Source organism: Idiotropiscis lumnitzeri, chromosome 9, assembly GCF_059441095.1.
Source record: "Idiotropiscis lumnitzeri isolate Australia: NSW breed Sydney's pygmy pipehorse chromosome 9, RoL_Ilum_1.0, whole genome shotgun sequence".
Classification (NCBI taxonomy): domain Eukaryota; kingdom Metazoa; phylum Chordata; class Actinopteri; order Syngnathiformes; family Syngnathidae; genus Idiotropiscis; species Idiotropiscis lumnitzeri.
Genome location: NC_142399.1, coordinates 18,640,868 through 18,665,641, shown reverse-complemented (window position 1 = coordinate 18,665,641; position 24,774 = coordinate 18,640,868). Strand labels below are relative to the sequence as shown.

Here is a 24,774-nt window from a genome sequence, read left to right as displayed (position 1 = left end):
CAGGCTCCCAGTGCACTTTAGAGTTCGCTTTAAGATACTTCTGTTCGTCTTCAAATCTTTAAATGGCCTCGCCCCAGCGTACCTCTCCAATCTCATCCACCTCTATGCACCTGCCCGCTGCCTCAGGTCTGCGGAGGTGACGAGGACTAACCGCAGCCTCAGGGGGGATCGTGCATTTTCTGTTCCCGGTCCTTCCCTACGAAATGACCTCCCATTCAAGTACACACTGAACAGCCCACTCCTGTTGCAGCCTTTATTTAATAAAATCATCACCTTTTTTGTCTAACCCACCTGCCTTTTTGCTCTTGGGCCCCCCTCACACCCAGCAACCTAACAGAAAAACCTCATGTACATGTTTTTTCAAAGGCACTTTTGGAACAATCCTTGTTCTTTATTTCTCTTTGATTTCTATAAAACTGGGTCATGAATTGGTGAAAATATGAAAAAGCAGGTACCAGGGTGACAAAATTTGAAACTTTAAATTAGGGCTGTCAACATTAAAGCATTAATGCGAGATTAATAAAAAAAATCATACGATTAAATATTTTAACTCAGTTAACTCAGTTTCATTTACTTCAAAAATAATTTGCATGTCTTGCAAAGCCACATCCTGTACATTAGTTGGTGTACATCTTTAGCACATCATCTCAGAACAAAACAACCTGCTCAAGTTACCACTGGGCCTTGCAAACCAACACTGCTGGAGTGTGACGCTTTTAACTATACTTGTATAAGTTTCGAGAATCGTTTCTAAGAAAAATGCCAGACTCCATTTAGATCATATCCAAGGATCAAAGAAAGCTATGAAAACAATCTTTGATTTAAAATACTCTTCATATTTGGCGACTTTACATTAATTCCAAGAAATTATTCATGTAAATACCTGTTATAAGCTTCCCAAAAAAATTGTAGTTGAAAATGTGATTAATCGGAATTAATTGCAATTAATTAACAGATTTTTTTGCGATTTATTTGTGTAAAAATGTGATTGCTTGACAGCACTACTTTAAACAAATAATTGCATTTTTTTATAAACTAACAGGTGCTGCCCAGAGTTAGCTACATTTAAAGACATGTTTCCAGTTTACGGTTCACAACACCTTGATTTGGTTAGTGTCACCATCGCAAGATGGAATGAGCTTTATAAATGTGACATCAATGGAGCAAGACAGCTTTTAACTCACCCGGAATTTCAACTCAGCAGTGCGCTGAGTGGAAAAGAAACATAAAGGTGTTTAGATCATTACTCGGCTGTGAATCCACAGCATTTTCGGAAACTGTGCTTTAGTTTGCGCTAATTCTGTTGGGTTCCCAAGAGGCACACAAAATTTTGCTTTTTCACTCACCACATGGGTGCTTGTATGAATACTGTGATAGAATAGAAATAGAAATTAATCCTGAATTTTACTTCTGGAACTTCTAAAAGTCCAGGTCAGCTGGTCTCATGCAATTCTATCCAAGTCATCAAAGTATGGTGGCAGGGAAAACATTCCACGAATATGACTTCAAGTTCTCTCATTATGGGATTGTGAATAGGTACAGGCATTCTAATTGATGACTCAATCATTAACAATTCTGTCATTTGAACCAATTTGATAATAAATCATCTTTTTTCAGATTGTGCATATCCATGTAGTCTCACGCAACCTTTGATTTGACATAAAATTGTAACGGCAATCCAACTATAATTTAGAACAATTCTTTGGTCAGTTCCAATATACAGATTGACTGATGCACTCAACTAGATGTACTCTAAGACTGAATCCGAAGTGTTGAGTTGGCGGATGTTGTAATACTTGGAGCCTGGACTAATGCCATGTGTTCAGAAGGGAATGCTGTGAAACAACATTCTTATCATATTGTTTTGCAGACTGTTTGTGTTGTTGAAATCTTTATCACTCGTTCAAGAGTTCATGATTAAAATCACCAGTTTCTACACACAGAGAAAAATCTGATATAAGCACTACATGATCTTTTAAAAGCTGTGTGTTTATTGAACGTCACTAGTACTTGAGCCCAAAATGTAGCTGATTCTATCGAAAATCATTTTGTTCCACGCTAAAAGCAAATTGAGCCACGACTGAAACAAACAAATCTAAAGTTTCATCGATATTATGACATGGCTTTTGTTTTGTGAATTGATGCCGAAAGTGAATTAATGCCAAAAATAATAGGCAATCAGGACAAATAAACAGGCAAGGCAGCTTTATTTCTGTAGCACATTTCATATACTAGGCAACTCACACGAGCAAAGACAACACTTAGAAGCATTTACAAACACAATTGTTAATGTTAAGCAGAAGAAAATCTGAAAAAAGCAAAAGTAGCATATCAAAATTACTAAAAGAACATACATATAGAACATTGACAACATTAAAACATATTAACAGGAATTTTTTAAATGAGAGAGAGAGAGACATAAAGAAATAACGCAATACAAATTGACCCAAGTTTGCAGATCTCAGAGCCCGATTGGGTTTATATATATTCAGGACCTAAACAATTCAATGAAATATAGACTGGTTGCAGGATTTTGGAAATCGTTTCCACTGCTGATTGGGAGCCAAAGTAATGCCTTGAAATATACGACACACAATGCCAAAATGCTATGCTGACATACGTATATTTTGTGAGATCGGCTTGCGACCAATCTCGCCTCTCGCCCGAAATCAGCGACACATAAACGAATGAACAATGTGGCCCTCAATTGAAAAGCATGTTGTAACATTTTTCAATTCTTTTTTAATCCCAAATAAAATTCTAGCCGAAAAAAAATCCAAAATAAAAATAATTATATATATATATATATATATATATATATATATATTTATATATATATATATATATATATATACATAGAGAGAGAGAGAGAGAGAGAGAGATAACAGATACTATATAATAGAACGATATTATTTTCATTCAACAGTATCGAAAATAAATAAATAAATCACATAAATGAATGACAAGTAAAATCATCTCAAATATGCTTGTCTAACGAGGAAACTCACGTTTCAAGGCGAAATTCATCAATGGGGCCCTTGGCACTTGTGCAACAGTAAGTCAGGCGGGTTCGAAAGAGGCACAAGCATGGCTGGTATTTGGATCAGCTCAAGAATTTTGCCCTATAGCAACTCTGACTACTGTAATAAAATTCACTTAGTACACATCCGTCTTCTTTAACAACACATGATGCAACTGTTAAACATGAAAGGTGAAGCTCATAAATGCTAGATGGTATAATCATCCATTAACAACTGAATTTCTAGCAGTAACCTATGCTAAAACGTATATAGGCGGGTTTACAGGGTGGCAGCTGCCACCTTCAATTGCTTGCCAACCCTTTTGGCAGTTTTCAATGCTAAATTCAAAATTGTATTATAAATTCTATATTATCTACAGTTTGTATAATAAGTATGTTGCAAATTAACTCCCACACTGAGTCGGCGGGCAGCGCTGGTGGGCTCATTTGCGGCCTCACCGGCGCTGGGGAGCGACATGCAGGCCAGAGGAGCCGTCCACTCGGACCAACGACAGGGGCCTTCCGATTACGGGTCATGGTTGCCAATCGGTCGGTGCAGTGGATCGATGAGCGAGCCGGTAGTTGGGCGAGGAGGCCCCATCCATCTGAGGGAGTGGTCTTGGAGGCAAAGCGAACAGCAAAATTCCCACGAACTCCGGACGGGTTGGTCAGTGCTTCAGCCATTTCTGAAACAAGGCAAAACGTTCTAGATAAATAAAGGGTTCATAAAAACCAAGTGTTTATTTCATGTAGCAGAGTTTATTTGATACTGGAGTGATTCCACTTGTCTAGCCGTTAAGGACTCAACAGCGCCCCTCTTGGCCATGCGGTGGATAGAAGTGGCTTGGTGCGTCCCAGTTGCCGCCAGTTCATATGTGACACTACCAAGGCGAGTTGGGGACCACTGTGCACTTGCGAGTCGACAATTAGCCACGAATGCTAATTTACTCCTTGGCGTGCCGATAAGGCCTTTTGGGGTAGACCAGCACATGTGGTGTGTTCGTGCTGACGGAAGTAAACGAGTTGGGCAACAACAACAACAACAAGGGTTATATTTAGCACCGATCTTTTCCTAATTTTTCTCTTGACTTTGTTCGATATTTAATAAAACGCTTGATACCCGAGAAAAGGGAAATATCTTTACAATTAGTTATTTTTTAAATTGATATTTACGTTCACAGGACAAGTGTTCAGTGTATATACTAGATCAGTGGTTCTCAAATGGAGGTACTCGTACTCCAGGGGGTACTTGAAGGAAATCTAGGGTGTACATAAGATTTTAAGAAATCAAACATGCAAAAATCCTTTAAAAAAATTTTAATTAATTAAATGTTTCAGGAAAATAGAAGTTGATAAAAAATTCTAATGAATAGGTTATTGAATTTCATCATTTTAAAAACTCAGATTGTCCCCCATACTGGAATGGTTCGACCCAATTTGTCACATGCCATCTCTCGTTACCTGTCAATCACTTGAAGATGCAAACAATGGAGTCATGGTTGAAGCGTAAGCCTTCTGAAAAAACTCAGGCACAAATGCAAAAGAAGACCAAACCAGAAATTAGGCAAAATTCCGCTTGTATGTTGAAGATTGTTTTATTGTGATTTTTTTCCCACAAGTGGCAGATATCTTCTATGATCCAAATATGATCCACTTTATGTTGATGATTATTTTTTGAGGACCCATATAAATGAAGTTTGAAAGGTTCTGAAGTTTAATAAATCAAACAGTGATGATGAAATCCAAAAATGCATTCCACTGGTTAAGGGCTACTTGCCTGAATGAATATTTCACAGGGGGTACATCACTGGAAAAAAAGGTTGAGAACAACTGCATACGTTTATGGCTAAATTTTAAAATACACTCAAATTTACCGGTAAAAATTGAGGCCACGGAAACGCAATCTGAGTTGTACCACCATTTCTAAACATGACAGGAATGCTTGTGCAAGTTGCAACGTTTAATCAAAATTGAATCTACAATCATCTTAATGGTTGTTATATAACACCAGCTGCTTGCTGATGCGATATGCGGCGATTTACTTATGATCCAATTAATCGACAAATTGCAACTGCTATTGGTGACTCTTCGACTAGCTAAATAATAATTTATGGCAGTACTAAATAAGAATTGTTATTGCACAGCCTACATCGTCTGGGTTTGTGCTCAACATGAAGCTGTTTTGACATGAAATACATAAAACTTGGCCAGGGATTGCACAAGATGAAACCTGATTTAGAAATGTGTGTGTGCGTTTGCATATGTGTGTGGGCACGTAAGCGTGTTTTATAACCACCACCCTCCCAGCTGAACCTCGGTCCACCCCCACCCCTGGTAAAAGTGTCTTGAGCGTCCAGGCCTTACAGGGTAGGGAAATTGAAATGAGCACTATCTGCCAAGCATGGTGGAGGCAGTGTTATGAAATAATTTGGAGACCCAAACTGCAGTATCTGTGATTGGGTGGCAACCAGCTCAGGGTTACTACTGCCCACTGCCCAAAGACTGCTGGGATAAGGTGCAGCACGCCCGCAACCTGGTGAGGAGAAGCGACTCGGATAATGGATGGACGGAAGCAGCAGTGTTCCACATCCATTACCACATTCAGGATTATCGTTACCTAAATGATCATTTTATGTTGAAGTTCACAAAGCAACACAAACGTGTTTTGTTATCATAAAAGCCTGAACCAAATCTAGCTACATCTTGGTTTGTATGTATGTATTTTTTTTAACTTTCACTAAATTAGTATCAAATCAGTTCTTTTCACAAAAGTATCTATAGTTCTACTTTAGTAGCGTTTGAGTACTTTTGCCACCACTGATAATGACCATGCTTCCGAAATGAAAGTCAGCAATGTGAACCACTGCATCACCATTTACTTCTTTAATAATAACACAGACAACACTGAAGGTTTTGGTCATTTCACATCAAAACTGTAAATAGAGCAATATATTGTTTACTTCATATGCTTATATTTCTGATTCCTTTAAAAACCAAACAAATTAAATGACATTTTAACAATTCAGTGCCGGTCATGTCGCACACTTGACAAGTTGTTGTTTGGCAAAGTTTAAATAGAGCCAGGCGCCATTGGAAAAAAAAAAAGTTAAATTGTCGAACCACACAAAGTAGAGGGCAGATGCACATGTACAAAGTCATTGGGAAAGGTTCCAGACACACACACACACACACAGAAAGGAAATGACTCCCACAATAGAACTATTAGACAAGTTTATTTGTACACTGTACAGAGAATTTGCATGGTAGAAGCATGTAAAAAAAAAGTTCACTGTTCATTCCTTTTTGGGGAACCAAAAAGTCGATATCATGTAGAATCGCATCGGCCATGAAGCAAAAAATGAAAACAGATTATGGTATGCCCTTACTTGCTCTTTCCATTACCACAAACATGACTGTAGGAGGCAAAACATTATTACATGCTCAATTGTTGTGTAATTAGTACTGGCACAAAACCAAAAAACAAAGCACGCTTGCTGAAAGTTGGCTGCACAGCGGGCAAAGGAAGAGGAAGCAAATTTCCATGTTGGAAACTGTGTGTGGGAAAAAATGAAGGGGCACTTAATAGAGAATTTGAATATTGCGTTGCTACTAAAACTAGCACCATAACTCAGATGTTTTAGAGCAGAACCCCAGTCTGTACTACCAAACATTTAGTCAGACAGGTTTAACTCTGACTTGTAAACAAAAGCCTTTGAACAGTTATATAATTGGATCAAATATATTAAGTGTGGGCGAGACGCAGTACTTTCCGTGTGGAGGCATTTTCTCCCTGTGCAAGCATGTTATTTGATTTTTAAAAGAGGCTAAATTGGTATGAAAAAATTTCGAGGCATACCCCACCACTTGCCCAAAGACGGCTACCAGCTCACTTGTGACCCAGAACAGGAAGCGCATAAGAGTATGACGTGACAAAAAATATAATGCCAGACTCCTGTCCACAAGTTAGCTGGAGAAAAGAGCTCTCAGGCTAATACTAGAATTTTTTTTGTCTGTGTAAATAGTTGCCAAATGTGCCTCATTGAGCACTTTTTGTTGCTGGCTAGACTCTCATGATAACTCCGCAATGGACTATCTTTGACCACTAACTGCCTCATCTTAGCAAAGCCTTTATCTGTTTTAAAATAACCAATACCACTTAATAATATAATACGGTGACCTTTACAGCCGAAATGTGCCAATTGAATATGTGGAGGCAGATTAGCGTCACTTGGTGCAAACTGGATCACAAAATAAACCAGTGTACTATTTCACACCACCCCATCTGCCAAGTACAACATTAGATTCCTTCTGTACTTGTTCCGAAAATGAGAGCTCATTTATCAGAGTCAAAGAAATAAAGCAGGGTGAAGAAACCTTTCGAGGAGAGATCTGTAATCCTTATCGCCACTATATTGCGAATGCATGCAGGTTGGGAATTTTCAGTCAACACTCAAACACTGACTTCGACTATCTACTGCCTCACACATTCTTTGCATGCAAAGTGGAAACACAGAAAAATGCTATCCAACTCCACATCCTTCAATGTTTACGGGGTGATAAAGGAAAAAAAACAAGAACTTTCTTTTTAAATTAAAAAAAAAAAAACGAAAAATTAAGAAAAATCACAGTGCTGTGAATTAATCAAAATAAACATCAGAAGTTGCTGACTGTGATGCAATTATCTGCTGTTAACTATCCAACAAGTTGCCTTCAAGTGCAGACATGGGCTCTGCTTTCTTGCAAGATGTCAACTTTTGGGTATCTCTAAAAAAAAATAATAATAAAAATAAAAAAAATAATAAATAAATAATAAAAAAAATCAATATATATAGAAATATATATATATTTTTAAATCACACACAAGGGCTTTTATAACAAAAGAAGCTTAAGTCATGATCAGTCAAAATGCTACTTAGTTTAGAGAAATGGAGATAAATGTCTGAATAAGCCAATCTCAACATTTGACTAGTAGCTTCCACTCCAGCAGGGTTCAAATACAGTTTAATCAGTTTCATTTTCAAAGACTATGGGTTAATGCCTAAAAATAAATACAATATTTTTCAAAGTCAGACGGCTTTATAGACTACAGTCAGCTCAAATGCTTGATTAGTTAAAAACAAAACAAAAAAAAGTTACTTTTTGAAGCTGTAATTCTTCCATAGACTACTGATGGTGGCCTGGAAACTAGGGTTGTTCTCGTTGTTTGGGGAGGATTTCTTCCTCAGTCCGCTGGCCCTTGCTGGGCCCAATGTGTGCACCTTTGTGGCTTTAACCAGATTGCTGAATTTGGGCTTTGACAGACCTGAAACCTGGAGTGAAAACATGGGAAAAACAAAGGTGTGTGTGTTAATAAATCACATACAATTACATATCAAACTAGTGTGTCCCTATCAAAACACATCTATGTGAAACGCGTCCGTGGCGTAAGCAAGGTTGGTGAGTGTTGTACTGTGCTGCAAGTATCGTCAATGACGTTCACAATTAATCAACTTTTACTAGACTTTTGTCACAATCGTTGACTACTACTACTAAAAAAAAATCAACAATCATTCAACACCTACTTTGAAGTAGGAACAAAACTGTTGTGAATCGAGGACCTCATACAATCCTAATTTCCTCATAAATGATGCAGTAGATCTTTAAAACATACCCACCTTTAATTTCAACCTTCCAAATGGATTACTGCCTTGGTTTGAGCGTGTGGGACTCTTCTCTGACTCCGAATCCGATTTTGAATCCGTTTCCTAAGAAAACGTGAAATACATTTCTACATGTCAGGCATAAAATTATCCAAATCTGCTCACGTATGTGGTAAGGCATCTTAATTGCACAGGTTGTGAGTATCGAATTGTCCAAACTTACAGGCACAGAATGGACGGCGTTGAGGCCACAGTAGGGTGTTTTGTCTTTGTGTAAAGAAGCAAGGGAAGGCTGGGATTGGGAAAAATAGGCACTGTCCTGGGAAGGAGGACAGTCTTTGAGGTTGTCCTCTCCTTTTGGGCTTTGAACAAAGGACTTAGTGGATAAGGAGAAACTGTCCTTCTTATACTGAAACTGCTGCAGGGCATCCAGGCCTGAACTCGACTTGAGTGTCTGTGATCGATCAGTAAATGGCGAACTGTCTGACCAGTTAAACATTCTGAGCCCCTGACTGCCTGAGCTATTTGGAGAATGAGGCGGGCTGGGTGTTTCCACAGACGGGACTTCTGGGCCATCTGAGCAGTCGGGGCTGGCCGTTTGCTCAATACAGCTTGTAGCTTTGGGCTCCACATTATGACCAAAACCCACCTGAGCAGATTGCTTCAAATTGCTGGCAGCTGAACTGGAATTGCTGAAGAATCTACATGTGGAAACAAAGAGATTTAATCTTGCTGCGTGGTTATAGAGAATTTTCAATCTCTATTGTTAAGAAAATAGGCGGAATTGTTCCTGGTGCAATTAAACATAGTATCAATATGACTAACACTATTTCAAATATCTGGTTCTGCTATTCAAGGTAAAATCAGGTCAAGATGGGATCACCTGCTGCTTACGACCTGGTCTTCGTCATCGACATCCTGGTTTCTCCTTTGCAGGAGTGTGGCAAAGCGGTTGCGTGGCCGTGGCTGAGCGATTGGTGTTGACTTGAACGTTTCTGGCTGCTGGTCTGACTTTGATCGCTTCACGGCCGAAGAGTACTGCTGCAGAACATCTTGATCTGATATATTGCTGTCTGTGGCAAGGACGAGAAGGTGCAAATGCAATCTAAGTGCACATACAGAAATAATATCCATTAAGGTTTCACTCTATCGGAAAAATGTGCAATTTGCCATATGGGTGATTGATATTGCAAAATCAATATTACCGCGATATTTAAGGTGTACCTAAAGACATTTTTTATTTTCTAATTATGATTATCTAAACCAAAATAAGCAAGCCAACTGCATTTTCACCTATAATTTAAATGCATATATCCATATGAATATAATTTTTTTAATGTCCTTAGAAACTGTATTCCTTTTTGATAGTGATGCGCATTTAAGCCCGGATCTGACTGGTCAAAGTAAGATTAAATGAGGCAATCTGAATTTCTTAATTTATTGCGCGGCCTACAATTCATGATAGGCATATTGCCGGTGCCATTATTGTGATGAGATTTTTTTAGATATATTATGAAGCCCTAATATCTATCCATTTTGTACTGCTTATCCTGATCTGGGTCGTGGTTGAGCTGAAGCTTACCTCAGCTGACTTAAACAAGGCACATACAGTATAAACGACAAACCATTCACAAGGTGAGAGAAAGTCACAGTTCTGACCAGTAATTTGTAGCATTTGTCTTAAAGTGAACGACGCATAATGCCTAAGACAACTCACAGTTCAACTTGTTACTTCTGGCAGCAGTCGCAACAATAAAAAGTCATGAGTCTGTTCCATGTGCACATACATGCTTACCTAATGACACGGCATCCACGTGATTTGTTATGCTTTGGTTCATGAGCTGGCATACGTTTCTCTTCCAATCAATCTCATACAACTTGACATTGCTTTCATCTAATCTAATCAAGCAAAGCATCCCCAGCAGAAAACTTCAGTCAGTCATTAGCTGCCAGTGATTTCAACCGCGTATTAAAAATGATTCCAGTTATGTTATGCTCTGAGATATGGCTGGGCTGGAGCGGCGGTGAGTGTCTGGTGGTTCTGTCTCAGTTCAAACTGCTGGACGACCAACCTGACCCCTTCCAAGTGGCGCCTTATGCACATGCGTGAGCGCTCTGGCTGCACCGCAGGTGAGTTCTTGGTCTCCCGACAATTTCTCAGTGTGAGCGCTAATTGTAATTGAGGGGCGGAATGAGCCGAGCACCTTGCTGCGTTGATGAGGGGTTGACCACATGATCTTAGCCCAGTTACATTAGCAACCACTGCGACACAATCGTCAGTACAGGTCGGACCCAGAATTGGCGGGGCATAAATGCTTGCTGCCACAAGTGGAATGGGATTCATGTAGTGCAAATCCGACTACTGTTCAATTCTTCTTTATGTTTCTGCCTGTTTTTCGTGCCTCATCTTGCCAATCATATTGCGCATCTCAAATACCCTTTGTTGTCATGAGCGGTTTACAGGCTTCAAATGAGAGAGAAATAAAAGTGATCCATTTTACTAATTATTCTGGTCATTCTATTTAAATTTTGTGTTTTTTGAGCTTCAGAGAGGGCAGGTGTTGGACACTGTACTCATGCAAAACAAAAACAAAAAAGAAATGCAAGAAGTATATCATTTTTTTTAAGCAGGAATGGCATAAACCATATATAAATATGCAAAAAAAATACATGTAGTTATTAATAACATTTACAAAGGTTTTTAACAATGACATAAATTGTCCAAAATAAATACATATGAGGGACTTGGAAATACAGGCACTTTGCATAAAATGGCTGTAATTCATTAACAGAAAATGACATTTTGGTGAAATCTAAATATAAAATGAAAATCTACACTATCACATCTTGAATGTATTATTTGTAATCAACCGTGGTGGTGTAAAAAGGCGAATAATTAATAATGTCACAGCTGCCCCAGAAGCTACAGCAGATGAACGAAAGGCTCCAGTATAAAACTTTGTGAGAATAATATTTAGAGGTTATTATACATTTGCCATGACGCAGTTTTATTTCAATGCATGGTGCGCATGACATGTTGCAAATTAGTGGAGTGGACTATGCTTGAGTGTTTACAGTTTGAGTGGAGATACAGGAGGACACCTTTACTGCAGGGAAGTGTCTGCAATTGGCAGGGCGGTGGCACTTCTTCAGAAGTGAGGATGAAGTAAACAACATCGTGAGGAGCCCTGATAAAAGAAGTTGGCATCGAAGTCTGACACAAACAGCATCGTGCTGGGTCCTGATAGAAGATGCTGACGTCAAAGTCAGCTGTGACCCACGACGGCACGCTCATGATAAACCGGACTAAACCAGCTTTTGAGAAGACGAACTGTTCCACCCTTGAGTGTAATCTGATTCCTCGAAGTGTTATCTGATTCCTCGATGTTATAAAAGGGAATGTGTGAAAAACATCGAGGAACAGAAGGGAGATGAAGTTGCCAAATAAACTTTATTAACCTCTCTGTATCTACTTGAGCTGAGTGCCTCTCTTCTTTCAGCTATGAACCCTATATGTCAAATTGGCGAACCTGACAAACTTTTATAAAAGTAAGTAAAAAAAACTCGATTTCAGAAGCCTATAAAAAAAAATGAACACCCAAAAACTTGTAGAATGAGTTTTTGTTTATTTTATATACTCTAGTAAGATTTTCTGCCACTTCTTTCGCTCACAATCATTTGATCATAATGTAGTTGTTTTTGCATAGATTTTTTTGTGAGTAAATGAGCCATACTGAGACCAACTACCAGTAGTAAGCATTCTAATTTCTTAAAAAAATGAAATGAAAAAACAAACAAACTGCCTGTTAGATGTACCGTTACTGGTACTTTTCAGTCAGTAAACGTTTGTAGGTTTAAATAAATGCGCAGATGTTTTTCAGCTTCATGTATCTCTCACCTTCTCGTGATCGCTTCACTTGCACGGTTTTGCAGGGAAGCCTGATCCCAGCCAGACTGATGACTCTCTCCTTCCCCCTGGTGGATGGAGGCCTGTCAGGGGATGCAGCAGGCTGGCTCGGCACCACAGACGTCGCCTTCATGCTTCCACGCCAAATACTGAGCCTGGCGGCACTGGGGACTCTGCTGCTCTCATTCCAGCTGCGACTGCGCAGTTTTGCAGGCTGGGTAGAGATTCTGGAGTTATTCTTGAGGAAATAGGGCATTTCTGTCATCATTCTTTAAAAAAAAAAACAACCCTCTTTGACACTGCCATCAATATTTGCGCTTCTGTTTCCCAATCTCACCGGCCTGCGTGATAGGGGGGTTAAAGTCAACTCGCACGGCCCGCTGTTGTGCTGACGTCATCAGGCATTTGATTGTTAACCTGCATCAGATACCTGTGTCATAGGATCGTCTGGATTGAAGTCATCAATCTTCTCCATTGTGTTGATGTCAAGGTTCCCTAAGGCCATCTGCAAGGCTGTCTCGTCTTGTACAGGCCTTCATTCAATATAGTTAAGGTACCTGTGCTATTGTGATATTGTTGGTTTTTGACCATAAATTCAGTTTAATCCCACAAGTGTGTAGGATACACTCCAGCATAGCTGAGCGTTGCTGGGTTGATGTCGTCTTCATATGGGTTGAGGGGCACAATCTTCCTGCTGACAGGATCAAACACCAGCTGGTAAAGGAAGGTTTGATTGGCTCTGACAAATCCTTCGATATACTCTTCAGGGACTACGAGATCCATCTTCAAGTACTGGCCCATCTTCTTGATCACCTGACGCAAAAAGCAGACAGCACAATGCAAAACCAATCATAATAAACTTTTTAACAATGGTTATACATGAGATCCTCAGTTCACAACAGAGTTCATAAGGAGGTGACATAACCTGAATTTGAAGGTGCCAAAGTCTATCCCTAACAGTTTTTAAGTCAGAATTACTGTACTTAATGTGTGGAAAAAAATGTCTAAGCTACAAATATAAAACAATCAAATGAAAAACAGTAAGTACGCAGTAACTGAGCGTGCCATCTTGCGACACGTTACGTCTTCTTTCAGTCATTTTGAGCTATTTGTAACCCGTAACCTTGTACGGCACAGCAGGCATAAAACCAAGGACCAGAACTGTACTAATACAATATGAACTAATACTGACTGACTGACTTCTTTTCCCAAATAATTTAGCCGTAACATGTGATTTTTAAGTTCAGAAAGTTCATTTCATTGAACAAACAATACCTTTGGAAATATATGTGCCACAAAGGTAATTGAAGTCTTGAAACTTCAAATTCATTTAAGTTCAGGCCTTCCTATGTAAAGTTTGCATATTATTTGAAAGAAAATGTGTCCATTGTTGATCTGCATCTCATTAAATGTCAATGCATCCGTCCCTGACTCGACTAATGTTTTCCTACCACCTTCTCTACACATGCAAAGTCAAACAGATGAATGGAAACTAATCTCACCTTTAGAATATCGGGATCTTTTGCCAGTCTGAGCAGCTTGCAGGCCTTGCCCAGGCCAATACCATGCAGAGAGGCCAGATAGTCACAGCCGGAGAGTATGCACATATAGCGAAACTTCTCCTCCGTGAAAACGTTGCCCAGAGAGCGACATCGGCCAAGGTTACTCTGGTCAATCTCTAGTCCGTTTCCCTGCTTGTCCATTTTTAGGATCACCTGCATTTTTATGAAAGATCATGTCTGAATTATGATTAGATCTGCCAAGTCGTACACTGAGCCAGCAACAAATTATGCCTCTTTTTTTATTGAAGTCTTTCTAAGTGCGGCACATACAGTCTTGGCCATGCTTCTGCTTTTAATCCTAAACAGACCAGGATCCAAACAATACCTCTTGCCCTTGCCGTTTTGCGCACAGAGATGTATTCCCAATATTCTTACTATTGTTGAATATAGTTTGCAGCGAGTGCCGTTGTGAACATTTTTTCTTTTCTCATTTTAGCTGACAGACACAAATTATCATCTTTATAAAAACAGAATGTGTGATTATTCAAGAGTTCCTAATGTTGTGACTGGTTTGCAGTAACTGATGGTGCAAAGAATGCCGCCCTCCCAATCTTTTTAGTTACCTTTTTACAGCCAAATGCAAGAAGGTCGGAGTCTTCTGTGATGACTGCATGAGCCAAACCAGACTTTGTCAGGTATGCCAGTTGAGCATCAGCTTCATATGGGGCAACGACGCAGTCTACTCCCCTCGCCCTTGCAGCCTAGAACAACAAAAAACACCCACACAAATGTTTTTTTCTTAAAAGGGAAGCCAACCTAAACATTTTGTGAACAAGAATATGTTCTATGCAGGCCCACTTGTCAAAACGTGAAATTGTGATTATTTTTACGTTTGCAGAATGAGTTAAGCAGTCAAATCCACCCACTTTTAACCTCCTCAGAGGGGCAGCTATTTTGTCACTTCTGTCGACAGAAAATGACATCACAGAGCGCAAGACTCAGGTAACGACCAATCATGGCGCAGCTTCAGGAAATTGGTGAGCTGTGATTGGTTGTTACCTGAGCAACTATTATGTCATTTTCAGTAAACAGATATGAGAAAATGGCCGCCCCTTGAGAAGGCCAATAATGGGTGGATTTTTCTGCTTAACTCATACCTCACAAACACTATATAAACCATAATGTCATGTTTCGACTAATGAAGGCACAAATAACCTTATATTGCAATTCTTTTTGGGGGTTGACTTCTCCTATAATGACTAGTATTAGTAAAGCATGACAAGAAGACCCATGGCTTCATACATCATAGAATACGATTTACAAACCTTTTATGTAATTGTTAACTGGCCCAACTCAAAGCTGAGATGTGTTATAGAAAATGGGCAGCATATTGGAAAAATATAAAGCCCGTGTTCAGCACGAGCAGTGCAAGGCCTTGGGAGTCTTAACTGCTACCAAGTGTAAATGCAAGAATGAATGGTTGTTAGTCAATGTGTTCTGTCAACTGACTTGTGATCGGTTCAGGGTGAACAATACCTATCACAACTCAACTGAGAACAAGCATTATAGAATATGATTGGTTTCAAAATGTGGTGATAGACATTAATTCAAATGTAAATTTAGCAAAATCATAAGAAGCGCACCCACAGAGTATTTGTAAATTATAATCCTATCTCACCGTATGTGCTGGTTAGTGTTACATTGAAAGCAAAGGGCACAGGTCACTCAAGAAAATATTCTAGGGCTGAGGGAAAAAAACCTGGCAGCATTCAAAAACCACCGTATTTTCGGGACCATAGGGCACACTTTAAAGTCCCAAATCTTCCCCAAAACAAACGAGGCACCTTGTAATGCGACACGCCTATTATATGGACTGAGCATCTCTCTCGACGAACGACCCTTTTTCCCCTTTGGGCAGCTGTCCACGATGTCGTAATCTGTTTTATCATTCATGTTATTGCAAGCAAGAAACGTCATATACTAAAACTGTTCAATGACTGGTTGAAGGTTTGAATTTACTTACTTTCTCTGCCACTTCTCTCATTTTTGTCTATTGGTATTCAAGATGTCTTGTTGAAGTGGGATTAATGTACAGCAAATTTTACAAGGTATTCACTAGATCAGAAAATAATATTTCTTGTTTTAGCAACTAGAGCAACTGTGAATACCAATGCGTGCGCTGGGGTAAATTCATACCAAAGCAGCCAGGAATACAAGGGCGAGTTTATTTTTTACCTTAATCAGATTATGAGCCATGGTTGGAGTTATGTTGACACACCGGGTAAAACAATCTCTGGCCTCAGAAAGTTTGCCGTCTCGTAGCAGTTGCCGGCCTTTTTGGAGGTTTGCTTCTCGACGCCTGGTGTGTACATGAATATATGCTCAGTTAAGTTGTATATTATGCAAATATCATAAAATGTATTTTTTCTATATGCCATTTTACAAAGGCCTGTTTAGGTATATGTACGGGGTACTCATAGACAAGTCACCAATAATACATTCACAACAACGGCTATTTAGGCAAGATTTACACCTCACGGTTTAAGTGACACAATTCAGAAACGCATATCAGATATGCTCAAATCGGAAGGCCGCTTCCAAATATGTAAAAAAATCTTATCCCAAGACTTTCCAATGTGAGTGCAGGAAAAACTATGGCCCCATCTATTTGCACTAGCTTTGAAAAGAAGTTGTACAGTCTCGTAGATTGATTGGGCCTTTTTTTTTTGCCACTCCATATTTGTTGCATCTTATTGATTTAATTTTCAAAATTTGATTAATTGTGTGTCTGTAAAGACTGGACATAGAGGTAAAAATATAACTTCAAACATCTTCAATATGTATGTAGTTTTTTACAATACTTAACAAAATGAGTACTTAAATTGTTAATTTCATTAAGTTTGGCGAGTGAGATATGGATGGGTTTTGTTAAGTGTTGTTTTAAATTGCTGGTTGAGGCAGGGCTCATTGTTTGACCCTGCTATATACAAAGTAGTTACAGTAGACCCTGGCTATTTGCATGAAATAGGGATCAGCCTAGCACACGAATAGCAAAAATCTTTATCTAATTGATGTCCAAAGAAGTGCATTGGGGTGGCGGCTGTATTTTATATTAATCAAATCAATCAGACGTTTAATCTGTAATCTGTATTTTTTTTTTCACACAAGAAAACCTGAATTGGCCTAAAATAAAATCCATATCAAATAGGCCATGGTAAAAAGTCCAACACATCTTAAGTATCTATTCTGCGGTCATACATTTGCGACGTTGAAACTCACTCTCTGCGAGCCTTTTCCACTTCTCGTTTTGAAGGTAGATTGCGTCCATCAAATACTAGAATTGGTTTTACATTGAAGGAAAACAGCATGTCCACATATTTCATACAGTACCATACATACCTAAAAATGGGCGCACACAAATAACAAAATCATTGATGGGCTTGCGAGCCTCAATTCATGCAGATTATATCAAATGATGAAGATTTTGCAAAACATAAATGTTCTAATACACTTACTGATCAGTTGGTTCTCCTTTAGCGAGCTTCTCAGCACATGAAAATGCTCCTTTATGGAGCCAACAGTACGTGTCTACTGCCACCGTCTGGCCTTTGTATTTCTTCACATTGATTGGCTCGCCTGCATCTTTGATGAACTGCAGCAGGCCAGGGATGCCCATGTTTGCATGTCACACTGAAACACAAACTACAAATAATTAGGTTTGCAAAATGGTGGGAAATTTCAGCTACATTTCCAGAATATTTACAGCAAATTTTCAGGGTAAGTGAATATGAGGGGGGGGGGGGGGGGTTAGAAATTTTGTCTCCCCTTGCTATTGATGGAGGAGAGGAACCAATCTATGTCAGTCATTGTGATAATCTGCGCTTAATTGATGCCTCATCCTCAAAACTATAATGCCACATGATGCCAGCAAAGAATACTCTCATCCTAATGAAACTTCTCAACTCACTTTAGCCAAGATTCCACAATTGATTATTTCAATTAGTCATTTTCAGTATCATCATCTACTCGAGTCACCATTTACGGGAAATTACGGGTTATAAATGTTTTAAATCTGAAATAAATAACCCAAAAGAAGACTAATATCTGCCATTTTATCTTCTACATCAAATTAAGATGCTTACTATACTAGGGCTGCACAATATATTGAAAAAAATATCAACATTACGATAATGGTCAATGCAATATGCATATTGGAAAGACATGGAATAATTTTCTAATGGAATAAGTATGCTTTTACCATTCAGATTAAAACTTTAATGTGCATCACCACCCAATAGTTGGATATTATCGAGCGGTTATTACAATTAATTTGCTCATAACACGTTGAGGTTGCTTATTTTGCTGCATAGAAAAAAATGTGCTTCTCTTAATTCACCAGTCACCTTATTTTTAAAAAAATGCACCATAATTGCCATTGAGGCAATTTGGTTTTATTTTTATAGAGTAGGTTTCCTTCGGGGAAATAACAAGACAAACAAAGGTGAAATATTTTAAGATTTCCAACGCATAGGTAAACAAACCTGAATCGAAACCTGGTGACATTCACAAAACGAAGTTTGCTTTTCATGACATTTTCAGTTGGTGCAAAAAAACCAAGATGTTAGAGTCTTCCGCAATTGCTTACAGAAAAAACGTTGGCGCCGGAGTGTAGTACAGTAGAGGTTAGTACTACTCGTAGTCGTATAGTAGAGGTGGTAGTAGTAGTTAGTGGTAGGTGGAGAGCAGTAGTAGTGGTGGTGGTGGTGGTGAACAGAGGCAAACAATAATATTAACATTTTTCGACATCGTTTCGTTTCATAACGTCAGCCCGATTAAGCACGATTACCAATATATCGGACAAGATATAGGATACGGAACCGAAATTAGACGCATTGGCCGTTTGTTTTTGCTGGCAATATGAATAAATTTGTGTGCGCAAGTAAGGCACAAAGAACACAAAGGAGCATTTTGCAACCAAAAGAAAACATACCTCTTGTTGGTTCCCTCTCGCTTCGGTACGTGGCTGAATAGTAGTAATACACCGGAAAAGACGGGAAGTTCAGTTTTAGCGGCAAATGGAGAGTCAAGTAGGAGAGGCTACTATTGGATAAAAAGGCAGAGGGGGCGGAGTCATATATTCCGTTTGAGGTGCGTGACAAACGTCACACTAGGAGCGCGAGCCAATCTCGGGGAGTAGACGCACAGTGCTTTCTTCTACCCACATTTTAGACTTGTGAAATCTTGTGTCATTGTGCTTTTCAGATATAATTTGAATAAATGAGCCATTGGGTGGATGGAGGATCGTTGTAAGCAAAATGGTGTCGGTCGCCTCTGACAATTGATCACTGACTGTTAGCTATAGAATCAGTGCATGAGATTGAAGTAGACTATGAGAGTAGACAAACGCAAAACTACCGCAAAGAAAATGACTATCTAGTAAATATTACTCAGCAAAATGTTGCTTTTTGCTTTTACTTGTTCTTGCTTGATTATGAGTGTGATGGGCATTGTTCTGGACAATTATGAACTTTATTAAATGAAACGCTGGCTCTGTAACCTATGATAAAGATTGACGGATGCACGACTGCAGTCAGGCAAGCCTCCACTTGCAAAGACGAAGTCAAGCAAGCCGCCACTGTTATTTCTTTATACTGTGCATTACGGTAATACGCCGAAAGCGCGTGCTGTTGGGTACTTTCAAAATAAAAGGAAACCAACTAACGCATGCACGTCAGTAGTTTGGACTTAAAATGTTATTGAACTTCTCTGTGGACAGGCAACCATAAGTTCATCTAGGGGGAATGCAAACGGACTCAAGAACCAAGACCAAGAAATGTTATGAATTTGGATAGAAAGATATAATAATTTTAACTGTGCATCAATGACAGACATTAAAACTGATAATTAAAAAATTATTAAGAATTCAGTTTTTATTATCCCGCAACCAGACCAGCGCTGGGGCACACGAGGCCACCCCAGGTATCAACCAACGTACTTTCGTTAAAATCAGATGTGGCATTTCAAAATAAAATGCCAATGAAATCTCAAAACTTTGCCATTTCACCCGATTTCGAAAAATCATTAAAAATTAAGTTTTCATTATCCCATTCAAAGTACTTTGAATGAAATATGATGTGGCATTTCAAAATAAAATGCCAATGAAATCTAAAAATTCGACAGTTACACACGATTTTGAAAAATAATTAAAAATTAGATTTTCGTTATCTCGCAACCAGACGAGTCCTGGGGAACACAAGATCACCCCAGGTATACAACCAAAGTACTTTCATTAAAATCAGATGTGGCATTTCAAAATAAAATGCCAATGAAATCTCAAAACTTTGCCATTTCACCCGATTTCGAAAAATCATTAAAAATTAAGTTTTCATTATCCCACAACCAGACCAGCGCTGGGGCGCACTCGGCCACCCCAGGTATCCAACTAAAGTACTTTTGTCAAAATCTGATGTGGCATTTCAAAAGAAAAGGCCCAAGAAATCTAAAAACTTTACCATTACACCCAAATTTGAAAAATCATTAAAAATTAAGTTTTCATTATCCCGCAACCAGACCGGTGCTTGGCACACGAGGTCACCCCAGGTATCCATCCAAAATACTTTGAATGAAATATGATGTGGCATTTCAAAATAAAATGCCAATGAAATCTAAAAATTCGACAGTTACACACGATTTTGAAAAATAATTAAAAATTAGATTTTCGTTATCTCGCAACCAGACGAGTCCTGGGGAACACAAGATCACCCCAGGTATACAACCAAAGTACTTTCATTAAAATCAGATGTGGCATTTCAAAATAAAATGCCAATGAAATCTCAAAACTTTGCCATTTCACCCGATTTCGAAAAATCATTAAAAATTAAGTTTTCATTATCCCACAACCAGACCAGCGCTGGGGCGCACTCGGCCACCCCAGGTATCCAACTAAAGTACTTTTGTCAAAATCTGATGTGGCATTTCAAAAGAAAAGGCCCAAGAAATCTCAAAACTTTACCATTACACCCAAATTTGAAAAATCATTAAAAATTAAGTTTTCATTATCCCGCAACCAGACCGGTGCTTGGCACACGAGGTCACCCCAGGTATCCATCCAAAGTACTTTGAATGAAATATGATGTGGCATTTCAAAATAAAATGCCAATGAAATCTAAAAATTCGACAGTTACACACGATTTTGAAAAATAATTAAAAATTAGATTTTCGTTATCTCGCAACCAGACGAGGCCTGGGGAACACAAGATCACCCCAGGTATACAACCAAAGTACTTTCATTAAAATCTGATGTGGCATTTCAAAATAAAAGTTAAAATAAATGTGAAAATTTTACCCTTCCATATGATTTTAAAAATAAAAGGCAAAAGAAATCTCAAAATTTGACCATTACACCCAAATTTGAAAAATTAAGTTTTTGTTATCTCGCAACCAGAGCAGCGCTGGGGCACACTAGGCCACACCAGATATCCAATCAAAGTACTTTCATCAAAATCTGATGTGGCATTTCAAAATAAAAGTTAAAATAAATGTGAAAATTTTACCCTTCCATATGATTTAAAAAAAATCATTAAATATTTGCATGTTCTCCCCGTTGCCTGCGTGGGTTTCCTCCGGGTACTCTGGTTTCCTCCCACATTCCAAAAACATGCATGACAGGTTGATTGGACACTCTAAATTGCCCCTAGGTATGAGTGTGAGTGCAGATGGTTGTTCGTCTCTGTGTGCCCTGCAATTGGCTGGCAACCAATTCAGGGTGTTTCCCCGCCTACTGCCCGAAGATAGCTGGGATAGGCTCCAGTGCCCCCCGCGACCCAAATGAGGAGAAGCAGTATAGATGATGGATGGATGGATGCATTAAATATTCAGTTTTTGTTATCCCGCAACTAGACAATTGCTGGAACACACTATACCACCACAGGTATCCAACCAAGGTACTTTCATCAAAATCTGATGTGGGATTTCAAAATAAAATGCCAAAGTATTTTTGTAATTTGACCATTACACTCAAATTCGAAAAATCATTAAAAATTAAGTTTTCGTTATTCCACAACCAGGGCACACCGTCCAAAGTACTTTCATCAAAATTTGACGTAGCATTTCAAAATAAAAGGCTAAAGAAATTTCAATATTTGGCCTTTACACCTAATTTCGAAAAAAATCATTAAACATTTAGTTTTTGTTATCCCACAACCAGACCAGAGCTGGGGCACACTTGGCCACCCCACATATCCAACCAAAGTACTTTAATTAAACACTGATGTGGCATTTCAAAATGAAAGTTAAAAGCAACCTGAAAATTACCCCCCAGGGTGAACAGAGAAGTTTAATTACATTATTTTACATCCAAATCACTGACGTGCATACATGATTTGTGAGCTTTTATTTTGAAGGTGGCCAACCGCAAGCGCTTTTGGCGCATTACCGTCTTTGAGTGTGGAGTCTGGCCTGACTGCAGTTCTTCACCTGTGGGGTGGACCATGCCCCTGCCGGGTGGCAGGAGAAACGGGCAGAGCCAGTGAGGGTAAATCTGAACACAGAAAATATATATAGTATATCTATTTGATGGTTTGTGTCAAACTGACAGGCATGGCATTATAACAAAATCCCCTATTTGTTTTCACAGAAATGCAACTTCCCCCAATTTTTCTTTTTTATTTGTTGCTCCATTAATCACAGATTTTTGCTACAATCCTTAAATCAACATTTTAAATGTTAATTTAAAATGAGTCAACAAATTGCATGGCTCCGCTCAGCCAAATACTTTTCATGATCTTCTGGCTTCCTTAAAAAAATAATACATCTTAGAAGGATATACATTCGGTGAAAAGTTTCCAACATATCCATATATTACTGCATATAAATATCTTTGGGAATGTTCAGTGTGACTGATCAAAATGTCGGGCTTCTTTGTCAAACCCAAAACAACGTAAAAAGAATTCTGCTACTGTCTGTTTCTTAGTGATAATTAAAGCCACACTGTGTTACACAGTGTAAACATTGTATCCCTTCTTCAATGTCCTGGTGAAAGCGTGTGATGGCGGCCTCCGGGTGCTTCATGGGCACCAGCATGTCCCGGACCACGTGGTGCTGCTCATGCAGACAGCGGATGGTTTCTCCCTGCGTGAGCTTCAGCAGGGAGCTCTTGGAGGAGACCATCCATCCAAAGAGCCAGCGGAACACCGGGTGGTTGGGAGACAGTGACATTTTAGCCTATATATAGTTGTCAACTTTTGGTAACATGCTTATCAGTCAGGTCACAATGACTTCAGCCAAAGATGAAAGGCTCATTACTAACTAAAGTGTTCACTACATCTTCACAAAATTCTACCACACAAGTGTGGTGTAAACAAATCTGAATAAAACAATGCAAACAACTGTGTGGCGTTATCATTTCAACTTTTCACCTTTCATGAAACGATGATATGCAACCATGTGGACTGCATTTAATAAATTCTTTATCTTTTGCCAAGAATGAATTATATGAAGCAATAAGTGCCGTGAACAACTTGTGGCCAATGCTCGCGGGCAAATGTGGCTACCTGACGAACAAGCATAGGTACTAACTACATGTACTTACTTTTTGTCATCAAACGAGTGCTGAGAAGAACATTAATGAGGTAAGTAATGAGGAGTTATAAGGTACCTAAGTTCTTATTAAGCTGTATTGATGCTACTGCAGTTAATGAAATGTCAGCAACAACGTTGGACAATTTGGAACAACATCTATGTGTGAACATTTTTTGTTCTTTTTAATCAACCCTTGGACAATACAGTGGACAAATCTGTCTTATACTGCCCCCTAGTGGCCATAACTTGCACACCAGAACAAGCTTCACAATTGCAACATCTTCCTAATATGGTCCAGCTGCAGCTACAAACGTATGGCGTTAGATTTATGCCACAATTATGTAAGCGTAATGCTAAATAATGTGTACAAAAATGAGTTTCGCAGGTACGTAACGTGAAATACCGCGTACAAGCCACAAATACGTAAGCGTAATGTCAAATACCGCGTACGAAAACACGTTTTGTGCGTGCAAAAATGTGTTTCGCGTGCAAAATACCCACGACGCTTGCGCACAAAAATGGGTTTTACGCTTACGGTTTCTCTTCTCTACGCTCTTTCGATGCAGGCGTGATAACTGTGCCACAATTATTGACTAATCAGGAGTCGGACACTAGGGCTAATTCTGATTGGCTGCTTACTGTCCAATTGCATTTTACAACAGCGAGACGTCCAGGAAGCCTCAAACATGAACTCCTGATAGAACGGTCTCCTGCATTCTAACACGCTGTTCTTGTAGATTTTGTAATAATTCAATCATAGTTTTTTTTTCAAATATCTTTGTTGTGTTCAACGTTATTGTCTCTTTAGTTCTATGTGCGTCAATAAACGTTTTTCAGTTTGTATTATTTGTTTTTTTTAAATAATCAAACATCACCTCTCCGAGTTGTGCATTTGCGTCTTCATCATTAGATGTCCATAGGACTGTAGCAAAAGTCATATCTAAGAAGGCAGCCAATCAAGAGGCCCAGTGCGCATACAAATCAATGTACACACTTGTGACTTCAATTCCGCTTTTGTAGAATATCGGTACACATTTGCAACTCTGGTCAGTTCTTCTTCAACGCACGCGCACTCCGCCTACATACACTACACAGGCGTCAGTCACGCACAAACTGTCACACAACTCG

The 24,774-nt window shown here is 39.0% G+C and overlaps 1 protein-coding gene across 2 annotated transcripts; it reads right to left on the bottom strand.

The window, feature by feature from the left end:
- Positions 1-3,601: 3,601 nt before the first annotated feature.
- On the bottom strand, positions 3,602-24,204 carry exo1 (exonuclease 1). Of its 2 annotated transcripts, XM_088305390.1 has the most exons (15): positions 24,182-24,204; positions 19,058-19,167; positions 17,583-17,757; positions 17,347-17,466; positions 16,303-16,426; positions 14,691-14,828; positions 14,068-14,280; positions 13,191-13,378; positions 12,996-13,098; positions 12,557-12,779; positions 9,542-9,731; positions 8,882-9,359; positions 8,674-8,763; positions 8,156-8,328; positions 3,602-3,705 (listed from the first exon to the last, which is right to left on the bottom strand). In XM_088305390.1, the coding sequence occupies exons 3-15, from the start codon at positions 17,741-17,743 to the stop codon at positions 3,696-3,698; spliced, it is 2,211 nt and encodes a 736-aa protein (XP_088161516.1). In that variant the 5' UTR covers positions 17,744-17,757; positions 19,058-19,167; positions 24,182-24,204; the 3' UTR covers positions 3,602-3,695. The 2 variants fall into 2 exon arrangements, with proteins under 2 accessions (XP_088161516.1, XP_088161515.1); XM_088305389.1 differs by lacking the exons at positions 3,602-3,705; positions 24,182-24,204 and adding an exon at positions 6,180-7,781 and having other exon boundaries at positions 17,583-17,769; positions 19,058-19,720.
- Positions 24,205-24,774: the final 570 nt, after the last annotated feature.